The sequence below is a fragment of the Ambystoma mexicanum genome, chromosome 6p (genome assembly GCF_040938575.1).
Source record: "Ambystoma mexicanum isolate Mex_15411 chromosome 6p, UKY_AmexF1_1, whole genome shotgun sequence".
Lineage (NCBI taxonomy): Eukaryota > Metazoa > Chordata > Amphibia > Caudata > Ambystomatidae > Ambystoma > Ambystoma mexicanum.
In genome coordinates this window covers 347471885-347489237 of record NC_090935.1, presented here as the reverse complement: position 1 = coordinate 347489237, position 17353 = coordinate 347471885, and the positions used below count along the sequence as shown (strand labels likewise).

General features: G+C 44.7%; 1 protein-coding gene across 5 annotated transcripts in view; it reads left to right on the top strand.

Moving 5' to 3' along the window:
* The window catches only part of PRLR (prolactin receptor), an 850394-nt gene that overhangs the window by 787864 nt on the left and 45177 nt on the right, over positions 1-17353 (top strand). For all 5 annotated transcript variants that reach the window (XM_069627116.1, XM_069627118.1, XM_069627117.1 and 2 more), the window contains 3 exons: positions 3775-3907; positions 6792-6961; positions 15417-15577. In XM_069627116.1, the coding sequence (XP_069483217.1) occupies positions 3775-3907; positions 6792-6961; positions 15417-15577 (464 nt within the window). The remainder of the gene's footprint in view (positions 1-3774; positions 3908-6791; positions 6962-15416; positions 15578-17353) is intronic.

Sequence of the window (17353 nt, the reverse complement as noted above, 5' to 3'; positions counted from 1 at the left end):
AAATGGTGGAAAGAAAAAGTGGGGCAGTGGCAGCTCGTCCATAATGGGTGAGGTGGTGTCGACTCAGTGGCCCCTCACCCATTATGGAGGAGCCCAGGAGCCGGCCAGCCCAGTGGAACACTGAGCACTCCCTCGCTGCTTTTTACAGCTGAGGATGCTCCTGGGCTGGCTGAACTGTCAAAGGGAAACACTTTGACAGTTTAGTTCTTCAGTCACACATGCTCAATGAGTCATGCAAGGCTGGGGGCATTTTGCTTCGCTAGCCTTGCATAGCTCATTGGAAATGTTGGCTGGGGAACTGAATGTCTGAATGTGCGAGGGGGAGCTCCTGCACCTCCTTGCATATACGCATCGTGCAGGCTAGAGCGGGACATTCCAGCACCCATGCACAGGCCCCCAACGCATGTGCAGGAACCAGGAAGCTCTTGCTTCCCGATTCCTGTTCATGATGCAGGAACTGGAGCGCTGGGGAGGAAACTTCAGGACTGAGGCAGAAGTTTATGTTCATTTATTCTTTAATTTAATTATGTGTAGGGATGAGTGTATGCTTGCAAAATCAACTCTCCTTCTGAGGCACTGAGGAGCTGAAGGGACAGGGATGGTATTTGTTTACTGCACATCCATCATAGATGTTCAGTAAAAAATACCATGCTTTTCCCCTCGGCCCCCCAGCGCCTTGCATACACACATAATGAGGTTGATTGTGTGAGTGCATTAGGTGCTGTGGGGTCCAGGGCACAAGGATGGTATCTTTTTACTGGATATCTGTGACTGCCCCAGTGCCAATTGCAAACTGTTTTGCTTTTTACCCAATTTTTTTTTTGTACAAAAGTATGCTCTAAAATGCAACATTTTAACCCATTATTTAATAAAATTCCCAGGGGGAAATTCCCGAACCTCCCTTGATTGGTGGGGGCACCCTCGCTACACTCAGTCGCTATAGGATATCTGGGGGAAATATGTATGCTCCTCCACTTAAAAAATTCACCAGCCACCACTGGCGTTGGAACTGTGCTGGGAGCAGGGTGGGGAGAGCTCGGGGATTCCACTGGGACAGCAGTGACGGCATGCAATAGTTCATAGCCATTTGGACTCGCTGTCCATTTGGCATTTTGGGGGGGGGGGGTCTGGCCTGAACAAATTTTGCTCAAGGGGGGTGAGGCCAGAAAAGTTTGAAGACCACTGCTCTATACCCTTCACAACTCTCCCCACCTCCTGTGTGTGCCATTGCCACACTGTGATTGCTCTCTGCGCAGAATCTCTCCCTTGTCAAGTTTCTGATCGTTGTTTGTAAATCAATTTGGCCTATTTCCTCCCCACGACCTACTTGAGTCTTGTCTCTCTCTACTCCCCCCCACTCAGACTCTCTGGTTTACCCTCCTTAACCTCTATGTCCCTCGCCCACCCACTGCCATATGATTCCACTCGTGTTCTTTGTAAATTGTATTTGTAATCGGTTATTTATAACGGCTTAATAACCAGAGGTTTCTAAGCGCGGATGCAGGAATCGAACCACTGATGCTCTGTTCGCCTTGTTTCCAAGGCGAGCGTGTTGACCCTGAACTATCCTCCCTTTAGTGGCCTGCATCATCAGAACGCTCTTCCTTTTGACATTTAGAAAATCCAGACTTTGCAGACATTTGCAACAAAGCTGACGGTACGCTGGCTAACTAGAAAACCTGGGTCCTCACCCTCCCCCCTTTTTGACATCCCATTTAGAACGCTCACTGACGCATCTAGACTTGTTGCAAAAATGGAATCCTGAATTTGCTGACATAGACACGCCTTTGTTACTGCTGGCGCCTCAGCAACTGCCTATCTCTACCCACACACTCCGATAAGGTACATTAATAGCGGTGTCTCTGCTGCCTGTTTGTAGATTTCTTTTCTTTTTCTGACCAAAGCGCCAATCCTGTCTGCAAAATACATAGATGAAAACTCAACAGCCTGTAGTTTGCTGTCCAAGACCGAAGAGTTATTGGCCTTCTGCCCAAGCACGTGACTTTGGCTCATTATTTGAGTCGGACTGGTGCCTAGACTCTCTACTGAGAAGCAGAGGCCAGTACTTACCTGATGCAGCCTCTGTTGATTGGTCAACACCCATGTTTTGACTCCTTAAGTGTTGTTGATCCAAGTGTGGTCAGAGGTCAAACCTGGATTGTTGTGCTGCACTCGTTTTGTTTCAGGTGAATGGTTGACCTCGTAGTTAGTTTGCTTCAATGAAATTAAGGACTATACAACAACTGGAAAGTAAATCCCAGCGTCAAAGACCAGTCCACCACTTCGTGTGGCAGCGCTATCTGTTGGCACTGCTTTCTCGTAGCGCACGGTTTGCGTGGCTTGCTTGCAAGCCCATTGCAGCATGCAGTTTGACAGACTCCACTGTTGACGTTTCTTTATTACTTTGCTTCGGATAGTGTGACCAATGGGCACGGTCTGGGCCTGCTCACTCTACACTTTCGTGTAAGGTCCATGGGTTAAAGGAAGCAACTTGGCATTTACACTGCGTCAAGATGTGTACACATCTATTTTGGCTTGTAGAGGCTTGCTATTGCACTAAAGTGCCAGTGAGCCTTCGGGTTGTCTGTATTGCTTGGAATGGCGCTTGCTGTTCTTGGGTGGTTGGTGTGGCTACTGGTGCCTCTTTTGGAGCTTAGACTTTTCAACAAATGGTAGCTTTTTCCCGAAAAATGAATGACCTTTACAGGTGAGTGATGCTTTTCTTTGCAGCCGTATGGAATTGCAGAGGTGCTGGTATAGTGCCTGAATATTTTGTACTCTCACCTGGGACCCTTCCTATGCCTGTGTTGGCCATACAATCGGTGCAATGGCGGGAATATATGGTGGTCCTTCCCTGGTAGGCTGGTCTTGGGAGGCCCACAAGAACTGTGGATATGCTTCAGATCACACACACTAAGTAAGGATGTGGCAGGCCGCACATGTAGGACTATGCAGACATCGGCTCTGAGGCAAATGAACCTCCCTTCATAAGGAAGCTGCATCCCGGGCAAGCCAAGGAGACGTCTGTGATCTTTATACCTGCTTCTTCTAAACGTTATGCCAGCCCCTGCACAGCTAGCAAGTGTCTAGGTGCAATTGAGTTCATGGAATGGAAGTGTACGTTTCCCACACACTATTGCCACACAGGACTAGTGCTGCTGCGTCACCCCAGTCTGCAACCTTTGGCTCCCAGATGTGTTTGGACTACCATTCCCATCCGGCCTGTACAGCATAGTCAATGTCAGGAGATCATGGGAATGGTAGTCCAAACACATCTGGGAGCCAAAGGTTGCAGACCCCTGTGTGGTTTTTTAGCGTCACACCTAGTTTTGGTTTTTCGTTATTGTTTTTTCTTCTTTATATTTTGGTTCCCTTTTATTGTGTCTCCTGTGATTTCTGAATCCTGGATATGGTATTGAGCCGGAACCATGGATTGGCCTTGTAAGGGGATCAAATAAAGAGCTTCTTTTAAAATTTCATGGCTGCCTTGAAAGATCTTTCCTAGAAAGAATATAAGTGCGTGTCATTGATGGGTATCTCTTTAAATTGGACATTGGTTACTATCTGGGCTATTGGGCTTCTATTTTCCCCAAAACATATTTTAATACCACAAAAGCCTAACAAAGCCCAATATGAACGAAGGTGTTTCTACAGACAGGAGTTTCACATTAAAGAAAAAAAGAAATGGCCTGCAGAAGAAATGAAGGGGAACATACTATGTTCAAACACAACTTGCTCGGCTTCTTCACTGAAATGTTTGTATTTCTCCAATAGGGCAATCGCCTCCTGGCAAGCCGGAACAGATTAAGTGCCGCACTCCCGAGAAGGAAACGTTTTCTTGTTGGTGGCAACCGGGTTCCGATGGAGGACTTGCCACCAACTACAGTCTGCTGTACAAAACTGAAGGGTAAGGATTTCTGCTTCCAGCCAAGTGCCCAGCAATGCCGAAGCTTTTGTTTGTGCATGGGATATACTAAGATTGCTATGAGAGGACTTTGCTAGGACTGTCATGTGTCCATCTTTCCAGCTAGAGGTTAACAAACTATGGGCCGGCAATCTCAGCCTAGAGGAAAGGTTGTAGCTAAAAAACACTACGGTGATAGAAACATCTGTTAATGTCAATGGATCTTGTAGGATTACTGTGATTTTACCGAATGAAAAGTTAGGGAATGAAATTGTAAAGAATGATAAATAACGGAAAAAATAGCGTTTTTTGGGCGGTCCCTCAACAAATCCCGTTTGCCCTGTTTAAAACCCCACCCCCGTATACATTTTGTGAACAAATTCGCTATTTTATTTATTAGTTAAAATTGAATTCTCTATTTTATATTCAGTAACATCACTGGATACCGAGCTTGTACAGTGCACTCTTGCCACTTACGTGGTCCATTGGCACTCTGGCGGATCTGCAATGGAAGGAGGGTTGGAGGTATGTTAGTGGGATCGAGACGGAGAAGGGCAGGCGAGCTTTGATGTGCTGCTGGCAGCTTCCATTCGGAGAAACTGGTCGCTGAGCGTAGATGCATTTTCGGTTGGTAGCCGTCATGTGGTGTTGAGGTATAATTGTGTACTGAATGGTTTTGTGTTGGGTGTTGTGAAGTGTGTGCGGTTTGTGGTGCGGTAGAGGCATGGTTGAGTTTAGTTCGGAGTTTGAGAGTATTGCGAATGAGTTTTTAGTAGGGTTAGTTAGGAGCAACACATTTCCTACCCCCAACACTCCATCTAAGTGTGGTACATTTCCTACCCATTAAACCCCAGATCATTCAAAACGATGCCGTTCGCTCTGCCATGAACTTCGCAAAACGGGACCATGCATCAGCCCACCTGGTGATGGCATGGTTGCTAGCATAGCCCCCACACCTTTATTGCCTAGAATACATTCCTAAAGGGGCACGTTCATCACTTTAGTTCCATCACAGGGGTGAACACAAGAAACGTACGCCGTGTACTACTAGATGATGCCGATTTACTTGCACGTTGGTAAAATGCGTAGAGTCTGCGGCACATCCAAGGAATGTGTGCAGCTCACTGCGGTCATGTGCAGCCAGTTCTTTTCAAGTTAGAAAACCTCATACATATTCAATCTTCAAATGTTCCATTTAAATGTGTACATAACATGGCCACACTGCCACGTATATAGTCAATTTCCACAATTGAGTCTTAGCCAGTAAGACACACAGTCAATTAATACAGCCTAACCATGGCAACCGGTATGGTGATACTACACATCCTAGCCTTCAATTGTCACAATTATTCGAATTCTTCGTATATTAGCCACACATTGCCTGATATTTATTCACTATCTTAAGTAAATTAGTGTCAGCAATGCTCTTGCACAGATGTTTTACATAGCCTAGTCAAGGCCACACATGTGTGCAATCGCAACAGCCTGGCCAACACGCTTGTTGGCCCTTTCAGTCTTTTCAAGGCAACTTGTCTTTGTAGTAGGTGTATAGTCGTACTGTGCATCTACAATTGTTTTGCTGCCTGAACATTTGTATAGGAAATAAGTCCACAGTAGTTGGGCAATACCGTTCCTCTTGTTTGAAACAGATACATAATAAATAAATAATAAAGGCAACAAACAGTGGTAGTGCAGCCAGTAATTTGCAAGTACTAGCTATAAGGCAGCAGACAGGGTAGGTCTGACAAGTGCAGGAAGAAAAAGTGGGGGCTATATGGGTAATGATACAGACCCCAGTGCAAGGGGTGGCCCAGAGGCAGTGCGGGAGGATGGCAGGGTGAACAGGTACCTGGGCACCGAGGACAGAGGACACAGAGGACACAGTGCTAAAAGAGAACAGATCAGCAGGGGAGAGGGGGAGCGAAGGCAGAAGAAAAGAGGAAGGTCTTCAGGTGCTTCCGGAACCGGAGATGGTTCTCCTCAAGTTTTAGAGTGGCAGGGAGGCTGTTCCAGAGGGAGGCCCCAGCCGAAGACAGAGATCAACTGCCAGCTCCTTTCTTTGAAAAACAACTGACCCTGAGAGAGTTAGAAGTAGAGGAGCAAAGAGCTTGAGAGGGGAGGTATTTGCAGAGGGATAGCTGAAGGTATTCTGATCCCAGGCCCCAGAAAGCCTAGTGGACAATGCAGAGGGTTTTGAATTTAATCCTTGCATCCACTGGGAGCCAATGGAGAGATTTCAGAGCTGGAGAGATACGATCCCAGGGCTTGAGGGCAAGGACAAGTCTCACAGTCCTGTTCTGGATTAGTTGCAAAGGGTGGAGAGTAGAGGCAGGTAGATTTAGAAAGAGGCTGTTACAATAGTCCAACCTAGAGAGAAGCAGAGCTTGGGACACCATGAGCTTCTGGGAGAAGGAGAGGAAAGGCAGAGTACCTCTGAGGAGGTGCAGTAGGAATTTCGACTTTTTAGAGACCTCAAAGATGTGGGCGGAGAAGGAAAGGGTGGAGTTGCTAGTAACTCCTGTATTGTTTTGGTTTCTATATATTAAATTAATTCCTAGACCAGAAAGACCTCAAGGTCGCCACCCTTTAGCCAAAGCAAGACCTCCAGAAATTAGGAGACCGATGATGCAAAGAGTTGTATAAACGCTTTATCCCCATGCTGGGATGACGAGAAGTGATGCACCTCTGTGGAAAGGCGCCCAAAAAGATGATCCTGCTTGTGTTTCTGGAATCTGGGACTATTTTGGGGACCAGCTCAGGTGGGGACAAGTTAGTGCAAGCTGGGACAAATGGTTTACGAAATAAATACATTTGCAGAATGTAGTTTTTGTTCTGGAAAACACCGTTGGTGAATTGGCATGATTACTTTTGCTCTTTTTCATTTCAGAAAAACCACTTACTCAGAGTGCCCAGACTACAAGACGTCCGGCCCAAACTCCTGTTTCTTTGATAAAAAGCACACCTCGATCTGGACCATGTACACCATCATTGTTAATGCCAGCAATGCAGCGGGCACTACCGTCTCTGAGCCACTGTTCGTGGACGTAGCGTATATAGGTAAGACCTGGGCATATTAATGAAAATAAATCCTCCACATAATGCAAGAGGGCAGGAACCTTTCAAACTGCTTTTTTGTTTGTTCTTTTCAGAGGCATCTGCCAAGTAATATTCTTACAGTATGTTTAGTCATGTGCACTGCATAGCTGGTCATCTAGTGGTCAATCTGAAGTATTACAACTTGCTCACTAAACGCAGTTGAGCATCGATTGGGGACACACCCTGTATTTTGTGTTTCTGCTACCCACAATGCTCCATCCTCGATTAGGATTATACTAGTGTGAAAGCCCGTGTACACGGGCCAAAGTGCGCGCGGAGAGACATTTTCAGATTGTTAATACCGGACAGACATCCTTCTGGCCTTATATATTTCCTAAGGCAACAGCTCCCTCTAGCAGTGACAAAACACAAAGCAGGCAGTCTCTACTGTGCATGACTGCATCAGACAAACGGGCATCTGGCCTTTTATTATATTGTATGATCTTTAGAACAAACAAACTGTGCTCGTTTGTTATTTCAGTGAGGTAGAAGTTGTTCAATACTCGTGTGTAAGCTCTTGGCTGCTGCCCACTATTGTGGCGCAACTGTGATCTTGAACTGTGATCTACATCCTCGACCTCTCCAGTAGAGTGTGTATAGGTGTATCTTACATGGCCCCTGGAGTTCAAGATCCACCAGTAATCAATACTCTGTGGCTCGAGGGCTGGCGTAGCCTGCACAGAAGCCCCTTTGGTCTGGAATCCATCTGGATTTCAGAAAATGCAGAAATATGTGATTTTGTTTCCATACAATCCATTTATCACAAGCTTTGAAAACATGTCATGGTCTTGTCGCTGCTGGGCTTCACAAGCTGCAAGTAGTTTCCCCCTATCTTGGTTTCTTTTAAGCGGTACATAAGTATTTTATTGTAGGCTGCAGCAGACACAAGCGAGATACTTGGAGTGGAAATGGCCAATTTCTCTGTAAAGTTATTGCTCGCTGGGCTTTGTCCCATTAACATTTCAGCATTTGAAAACTCCTCAATATAAGCCTACTCCAAAGTAAGTCCCTTCAGGGTGTAAACGTCATTTTTATACCTAAAATCCGCAACAAGAATCTTTTGTTTTTGTTTGTTGTTTTTTTGTTTTTTTGCAGCACTGGACTTTCTGACAACTCAAGTTTGCTTTTGTTATGAAAGACATTTTGATAAATTAATTCTTTGATTGTGGGCTATGTAAACAGACTGTAACAAAAGAGCAATTGGAAAAAAGTTAGAAAAAATGGTTTTACAGAACTTGGATCAAATGAACTTAAGGTACATTGAAGAAAGACCATTTACAAACATTGATCTAATGCACTTAGGCCGATGCATGTTTGACTGAAGTTTTTGCTTCCCCAGGGCCTTTGTATTGAAACAATTATTTTGTACATGAAGTTGTTGATCTAATCTTGTACTACACAATTTCTTGTAGGTTTTCCAGAAATGCATTCAAAATTATCTTAAATATTCTATTACAAAACAGATGAATCCCTTCCTGCCCAGTCATTTTATAGTATCCAAGCTAAAACATGCATTGAAATCAATAGGATTAATGAGGGGGGAGAAAAAAAATGGTGTACGAGTAATCGAATTGAAATCACTGAAGCGTAAAAACAAAAAAGGATGAAATTTGTGCTGAGAATTAACCATGTAGTATGTTGATTCACCGGTTTTGGTTGGATACTGAGCATACATTCTGTCCATTGTAGAATGATTCCTTATTTAGTCTTTAATTGGCTTGGGTTCATGATTCATCATAAAACTGCTTAATTTTTAACCAACTAGTTTTAGTAATAGTTTTTATTTGTGTTCATACCTATGCTGGTGGTAACTTGTTGCTTATTCAAGTATATCTTTTTGATTATTATTATTAGGATATTTATTGAGCACGGACCTAGCTCTGGGAAGCAACAAAGTGCTTTACAATCATAGGGGGAAGAACACATTGAGGGAAGCAGGGAATAAAGGAGCAGGGAGCTAACCGGGAAGGTGGACAATTGGCAGCATGGGAGAGGAGAGGGGGGGACAGTTGGGAGCAGATAGGGTGGGGAGTGTAGGGTGTGTGGACCAAGGTGTTATGTAGGAGCCGTTCCTTGAGGAGGAAGGTCTTGAGCTCTTTCCTGAACTGTAGAAGTGATGAGGCAAGTCTGATGTTGATGGGGAGAAGGTTCCAGAGTCTTGGAGCGTAGACAGGGAAGGCCTGTCTTCTGCGTCTTTCCTTCTTGCACTGTCCTAATTCTAGTCTGAACATTTCCTTACTTCTGTTGGATCGCAGGCCTCCAGAGATGCTGAGTACCTCAGCGAAGTAGCTTGGGGACTTCAGGATGACAGCCTTGTAGATGATGCAACAGGATTTGAAGATGATACCGGCTTGTAGCAAACATAATAATCGGAGTTTCCAAAGGACTTGTGCGTTGCATGAGGTTACTGTCCTTGCTTGTCAGGGAAAATATAAATGGGAATCTCTATATTAGTTATGCATTTAATTGTTGCCTTATACTATGAACATTAGCACATACATAATTACATATATGGTTTAAGTTACTTACCTGTAACTATTGTTCTCCAGCATGGGTCTGGCATGGATTCACATGCTCATGAATATTCCCCGCCGTCAGGCTGCGAATCCTCGGTAAAAGAAAAAACAGTTTCACTTTCACTTAAAAACTGTACTTCTCCTCTAAACCAATCACTGTCCTCTGGGTCATACTGCCCCCATCCAATGACAGTCCTCTCCCTAAGCCGCTCCTCTGGCAGCCATCTTCAGATTTGGTAAGCACGTAAAATGGCAGTTTGACCAAGAAGAGCTGTAGAGGTGCCGGAGGGATGGTTCGCTTGTGAACCCATACCAGACCTATGCTGGAGAACAATCGTTACAGGTAAGTAACTTAAAACTCCTGCAGCATGGGGTCTGGCATGGCTTCACATGCTCACGAATAACGAATACATAGCAGTACAACATTACACAACCACGGTAGGTGTTAAGGCTCAAAAGAAGCAATTAACTCTTACCTCTTGAACAGGCTCACCTCAGGCAAACGGGTTGCATGGCACGGCTTGCCCGACTCTGGGCTCCTCCCTGGAATCCCTGTCGATGGAGTAGAACTTCGCGAAGGTGTGCGTGGACCTGCACGTAGCAGCCCTTCAGATGTCCAGCAGGGGCACACCAGATAGCTCAGCGATTGCTCTGTGGAGTGGGCTCTCGGACAGCCGGGCAGCGGTCGGTTCGCCAACCGATGACAGTGCATGAAGCATCTGGAGAGCCACCTTGAAATGGAAGCCTTGGACAAGGCCTTCCCATGGTTCACAGGACTAAAGTTCACAAACAGCTGTGAAGTCTTCAGAAAACTTTGTGCGTGTCACGTAGAACTTCAGGGCATGAGCAATGTCCAGTGAGTGCAAGGCCCTTTCCGCCAGCGACAAAAGTTTAGGGAAAAAAACAGGTAACACCAAAGGCTTGTTAAGGTGGAATCCCGACTGAACCTTCGCCATGAAAGAGGGGTGTGTACAAGCACCACCCTTGCTTTGTGGAAAGTCTGGTACAGCTGCTTACCCTTCTCGTAGAGGTGATGGCCACAAGGAAAGCAGTTTTCCATGAGAGAAACTTGAGTGCTGCCTGATGCATAGGCCCGAAGGGGGCCCCCCATGAGGCTCGCCAGAACTACTTTGAGTTCCCACGCTGGGGCAGGAGTCTTCACCAGCATAAAAGATCAGAAGTCCTTTGAGATACTCCTTGACGAGTCGTGGGACCAAGTGAAGATCTTCCTGGGGACCTGGTGTAGCGGGAGATAGCCGCCAGATGTACCTTGATGGATGCGTGAGCCAGTCCAGCCTAGGCCAAGGATGGCAAGTCCGGGAGGATCAGTAGGGCAATGACCCCCCAGAGGGGTAATCTTCTGTGAATACCACCACGTAGCGAAACGCTTCCACTTGTGACCGTAGCACTTAAAGATCGACGACGCCCTGTCCTTGGCGAGGATTTCCCTGCAGTCCGCTAGTAACTCCTAACCTCCAAACTCTAGGGCTGCAGGAGCCAACCCCTCTGGTTCAGCATTCCTGGCTCGTGATGGAGTGTGCCTCCTTCTCTGATGAGAAGATCCAGAACCACTGGCAGCTTTACCAGAGGCAAAGTAGATGCAGGACAATGCCATGCCTAGTAACAACTTCATGGGCCGCACTGTGGCCGTCTTCGTCGACGACAGTCGTGGCACCTTTCCTTGAATGGCTGCTAGCCTCTCCTCTGAGGGCGATGCCAGGCAAGACAGTGCACTTTTCAGTGCTGGCCTGAAACTCTGGAACACATTGCCAGTGTCATTACAGGACACTGACATTTGTGAGTTGTTTAAACACAGGTTAAAAACCTACCCATTTGCTTGAACTGTCCACTTTCGGTATCTATTACGCCATGATGCCTTTGGTGACGGTGCACATTACAAACACACGATTGATTCTAGTAGTATCTAGTCGTGTCTGTCCTAGCCCTTACTCTTCCAAATCCTTCAGATCATCTTGTTTCTCCCAAAACATCTCGCATTCAAAACCCAGTTTCAGGAATTCATTGTATTTAGAAAGTACCAGATCAACTATAACTGGTGATATATAAAATGCACAATTGTTCAATGGCACATTTCAACATTCTCAGGAATGACCAGCAATTCAGTATCTAAACTGGATATAGCAGACAATGATGGAACACAATGAATCTGTTGGACAGTTTCTATTCAAGAACAGACTAGATGAAGTTGCAAAGAGTTCAGTAAACATTAAACTCTCACAAGGTCTTGGCTCAGCAGACCTAACTGATAAGCCCATATTCAATTTCATCCCAAAAACCACCTTAGGACCTACAACAGACACAATGCAGTGATCTCGACTTCCACCATCATTTGCAGCAAGCACAGGCTTTTCCTTTACAGGCAGATCTTCAGCTGAGAGCTCACCAGCTTGTAAGAGATTATAAGCACTGGTGTCATGATTGGCACTATTAGCTACAGAACCTTCGTTACTACCTGAGGACACACTCAGAACTTGTGGCCTAATGAAATCCTTTAGTTCTTTACCAACAGATTTCTTGATCCACTTATCAAGATTTGACTGCAGATTTCTGGCCTGGTCTTCTCGAAGAACCCTCTGAGATTTGTCCCGATTCACCAGCACCCGAGCAAATGCAGAGTCATCAATCGAATGTATTAATGTACGGGCAAGACCAGCTCAAATAATGCCTTCCACATTCTGTAATCTCTTCCTTTTATTCTTCCTTCTAGTTCTCTTGCATAGCTGTCTTTTAATCTTTCTCTGATTTTCAATAACTTTACCCTTATCTAGGTCTTGTTGAATGTCAGGTGAATGTGCCAAAACCTCCACTTTCTCAAGAACAATCCCATCAGATTGAGCAGATGCATTCTCCTCTTCATCATTCAGCCTTCCATCCGCATTACTCCAAGTACATTCCATTAATGGAATAGGAGCATCTTCCTGAGAAACATCCTCAAGAACAATATCAACACTATTGGCTACCACATTGCATAATTCTGTTATCCAGACATTGACATACACAAGGTAAAGGATTTAGATACACTTGCAGTGTGGGCCATACTCAGATCACCACCTTCTTCTCTCAATTCCTCTGCTATCTTCACCAAATCTGGTGAGCTGGACAAATTAATGTCCAAACCTCTACTTCCAGCGTATTCTTGTAAGCTTGGGGGCTTATTATGCACATGTCCAAACAATTCTCTCTTCAGATTAATACACAGATTTAATAAGCAATTATTATACAAAGAAGGGATATTTTCCTCCAAAAGTGGTATTCGTCCCCCACCATCATTAGTTGTGGCTGTTGGTTCAAAGCCACAGGTGTTTGCTTTTGAATGATCACCACAAAGGGGCCAAATAATACAATGAGATCCTCCGCAGCAGGACTCATTGTATCGTCACTTAAAGCCTCACCCACAGTAGAGACCCGTTTAACCCCAAAGAAATCAGTTATCTTACTATTCTCCACCAATGGAACACCTATCCATCCAGTCAATGGTGTTGAGCCAGCCACTGAAATTGGCCCTGCAATGTTACTTGCCTCGGTGGGAACAATTTCCAATATCACTTGTATGTTTTTCTTGTTATATTCACCTCTCCTGTAAGGTGCCTTTACCATGTTATTGTTCCTTACTATGCAGGGAATAGGTTTTAATTTTCCCAGGCGTAAGGATACACGTTGGAGGAGAAATGCCAGGGGGATAATAGCCACTAAAAGTAAGGCAATCCGCATTAACAATGTAATTCACAGCTGGCAATATTTACTCCCAACACAGGAGAACAACTCCTGGCTTATTACAGTACCTCGTAAGACTCTGCCTTTTAAGTTTGGCCATCCTGGATTACAGGGAACACCATACTAGCCAACAGTGCCAAGCCGCACCTTCACCACTAACCAAGGCCGCTTCAGACACTCAAACTAATGTACATGTCATACGCGGCACCTAACCACACCGTCCATATAATACACTTCGATTGAAGGAATACTTCAAGGTACAGAGGCAGCAGGGAGAGGGGAAAGCACTGTATACAAACCAGAATCCATCCTCTGGTAGCTTACACAGCGCCACCCAAGAGCCCCTAAGGCTCTCCCTCTTAGCAACCCCTGTCCCGCTACTCTGTCACCACTACTGATTCAGGGACTTTTCTCCAGACAAGACACCCAGGCCATGGCCCAGGCTTGCAGCCCCTCTGATTCCAACTCTAGCAGCTCCGGAACTCGGGTAGTAGCAGGATAGGTTAGTTTAGAAGAAATGACCCTCACACGTCCTAACGTTACAGCGTGTCAAGCCGCACTGATGGCACCACGAATCAAAAGGTACATATATCGGCCGCTTCCGATGCAATTGTCAAACATATACCCATGCACCACTTTTCCGTCCTTAAAACCGGGACTGGGAGAAGACCAGTGTTAAAGAATGTAAACCTAATACCACAGATATAATATAAACTGTTGTTGTGTTTTGGAAAAATCATATACATTTAATATCGTATTATCGGAACAGGGAATAAATACCCAACGTTTTACTGTGCCATTCTCCAATTGTAAAATGTACTAATCCTGACCACATCAAAACCTCCCAGATAAATAATATGGCTGGTCTAAGTGAACAGCCTTTAGGCCAAACAGCTGATGTAGCCTGTGTATGCTGGAAGTGCTTTGGTCAAACCTGATGCACCCATTGCAACTGAGAGCCCTCTGTCCAGTTGTGCATGGGTTACCTCAAGGCGATTGCAGAGTAGTTTAAAGTAGTTGAAAGCAATATAAGGGTTGCAATTGCCATCTCTGTATTGGTGGATGACAATTTGGCATCGAATAGTAAAAATAAAGATCTGCAAACCTTGGAACACTTTGCAATAACAATTAATTTGTTTTTTGATATCCATCAATACAAAAAAAGTATTTTTACCACCAACATTGGGCTACTAGTGCAGCCCTCTGCTGGGGAAATGGCACATATGATGAGCTCCAGCCGAGTTTAAAACCAGCATTGGCAATGCCAGCAGTTTGGGCTTTTGTGTAAGCATGTGAAAGGCACTTGCCAGGCACTACCGTGGTATTAACCTGCATCAATGTTAGCAACTGCAAAATGGTGTTAGTACCCAGCCATATAATGGCAGTGCCTGGCAAATGTCTAATACTTATACACAAGTGAAAACTGTTGGCTTTGCCAGCCGTGAAGGACACACATTGTGCTTATAAATCAAGTAGCTGAAGACAGATCTGGTTTAAATGATTTTATTACACCGGAAGCGCACTTAACAGTTGCGTCATTAACTCTCAGACGACTGCCTTGGAAAAAACAATGACGGACACTTTGATCACAAAGTTAGATGGTACGTTTGATAAAGCTATCTGAGAGATGCCAGGAGGATGTGATTTGGGTGGGAGGGGCAGGAAGTGGGTGGGAATGGCCATAGAAATAAGTATGGCCGTGGGCAGTCAATGGGTGGGTAAATAACCAAACAACACCTGCTTGCTTTGTGTCCCTCATGTGCAATTTCTCGCTAAATGTAATCTAATGCAATATAAAGCACCACATAACCGCAAAAACACAAAAGGAGGCAGTAGGACTGAAGTTCCAAGTACATTGAAGGGGAGTACTGAGATCTTCACAAGAGGTTTTGAAAGGCAGGTGAACCTAAACGATAAAGGGCATTCATTTATGGATGTCTAGTTGCATCAACATAATGAGTGTACATATTTTATATTGGCTCTAATTTGCAATTCTCTGTAGTCTTGGGTTTAGAGTGTTTGGGCATAGAGTATCAGTGGTATGCTGCTTGCTTCCACAGTTCCTCAAACCTAAAGTATTCAGTTTTTAAATATTTTAAGTTCGAAAAAAGGCAGGGGTCTGAATGTGTACAAAATAACTATTGTATTTCTTCCTTTCTAAACAGTTCAGTTCCGACCTCCTTCAAACGTGTCGCTTTCTATAATCGACAACCCTCCACATCTTCTGGTGAATTGGTCTCCACCATCGAAGGCTGATATCAAGTCTGGCTGGGTAACGGTCGAATATGAGGTGCAGTTCAAACCCGAGAAAGCACAGGAATGGGAGGTAAGCAAAGTTTGAGATAGTAAGTGTTTGATACGCTTTGTTATTGGTCATTGGCACCGATTTAACTTAGCATAAAATGTAATTTCATAAGCTTTCATCGTGACACCCGCCTTTTCTATATCTATCAACATAAATGGCCCCTTTTTAGAAGATTGGATCATTACCATCAATTTGATGGTAGCCATCAACATTATGGGCTCTTTTGTGAGCGGAGATGAAGGTTTTGGACTCTGAGCTGGCTGACATTTGTTCCTGTGCAATATCAAAGTCTTCCTCTGGAGATAACTAGGTGCATTGGACAATAGAGTGGGTCATGACCTCCTGGGCAGGACAGGTGTGGGCATATTCACTTTGGCATATCCACAGGAAGGGCATGGATGGATAGCTGCACAGTGGACCACCCAGTGGGGCTGGAAGAGAGATGAAGCATAATCCATACTGTGACAAATCTAGCAAAATCATCACTGATTCCCTGGAGGGAAGCTTCTCTTACGTAGCCAGAGAAAGGCAGAAGCTACCTGATTTTGACCCTGGGGGTGGCTATCTGCAGGAGGACCACACAGGGGAGGTCAAACTCTAGGGAGACAGGAAAATGCTGAATCCAAATAATCCATCAGCTGTAATTCTTAATGACACCCATGTGACTTTGCAACAGTCCTATAAGGCTTATTGTGATGAAGATAGAAAAAAATGGCCAATTATTTATCCCCTCCCCTTGTAACGTAGTGAAACGAGGAAGTTGGATGGAGTAATGAGGATGACTAGAAGCGGTAAGCCAACGCAGTGTTCTAGTCTGTTGAAAACACCAACCAATGCTGTGAGAGAGAGAGAGAGAGAGAGAGAGAGAGAGAGAGAGAGAGAGACAGACAGACAGACAGACACTCTCTGTGACACAGACACAAAGAAAAACCAAGCCGTGGGACGTTTGCTTTTGCAGGTCCAACTGCCCATAGCAATAATGCAGCAAAGGGAAGGCAAAGTGGGAACCAAGCAGCTAACCAGACGAACTCCAAGTCAGCAGGCAGAGAGCAAAGAAGATGATACGCGAGGAACGCCAAAGCGGCAAGTGCAGACCAGTAAGCCCAGTTAGAGCAAATGGGACACTGGGGTGCTTGAGGACAAATGATGCGTACTGTTGACAGCACGAGAGCCTAATTAAAGGAACCGGAATAGTTCATACAAATACAAACATTGTTAAGAAGGGGTCGGAGACCCAATACTTAAAAACCATTATTTCCTGAATGCAAGCCAGAGTTAATGGAAAAGCCCTGGAAGGATAGTGAACCAAGCAAAGAGTGAGTCTGGGACTTGTAAGAATTTGTTCATAGCCAACTCTTTGTTGCTACACTTTATGTACCATTCCAGGGAGCACATTTGCAAAGCTTGGTATCATGCCAATCAGTAAACGCACTCGCACCTTTTTCAGAATCCAAAATAAATTTAGAGTCTGTGTTAACCACAGCACTCCTTTTATTTATTTATTTATTTATTTTTTTGTTATATTATGTTTCATCAAAAACAGCCAACACGTAAGAACTACTTGCCACACATGGACACACATGCACAAGAACATTAAAAAAGGGAAAAAACATATAAACACAGCTTACATGATTCATCATTACTTTTATATTCACATTTTATCGGTATATTTATAAACTCCATTGACAACCCCCACCTGGAGCAGTGATTTCTCTTTCTCTTCAGCGAATCTAGCTAGTACTCAAACTTGGCGGATTGAAATGCAATCCTTAGAAATAGATAACTGGCAAATGTTAG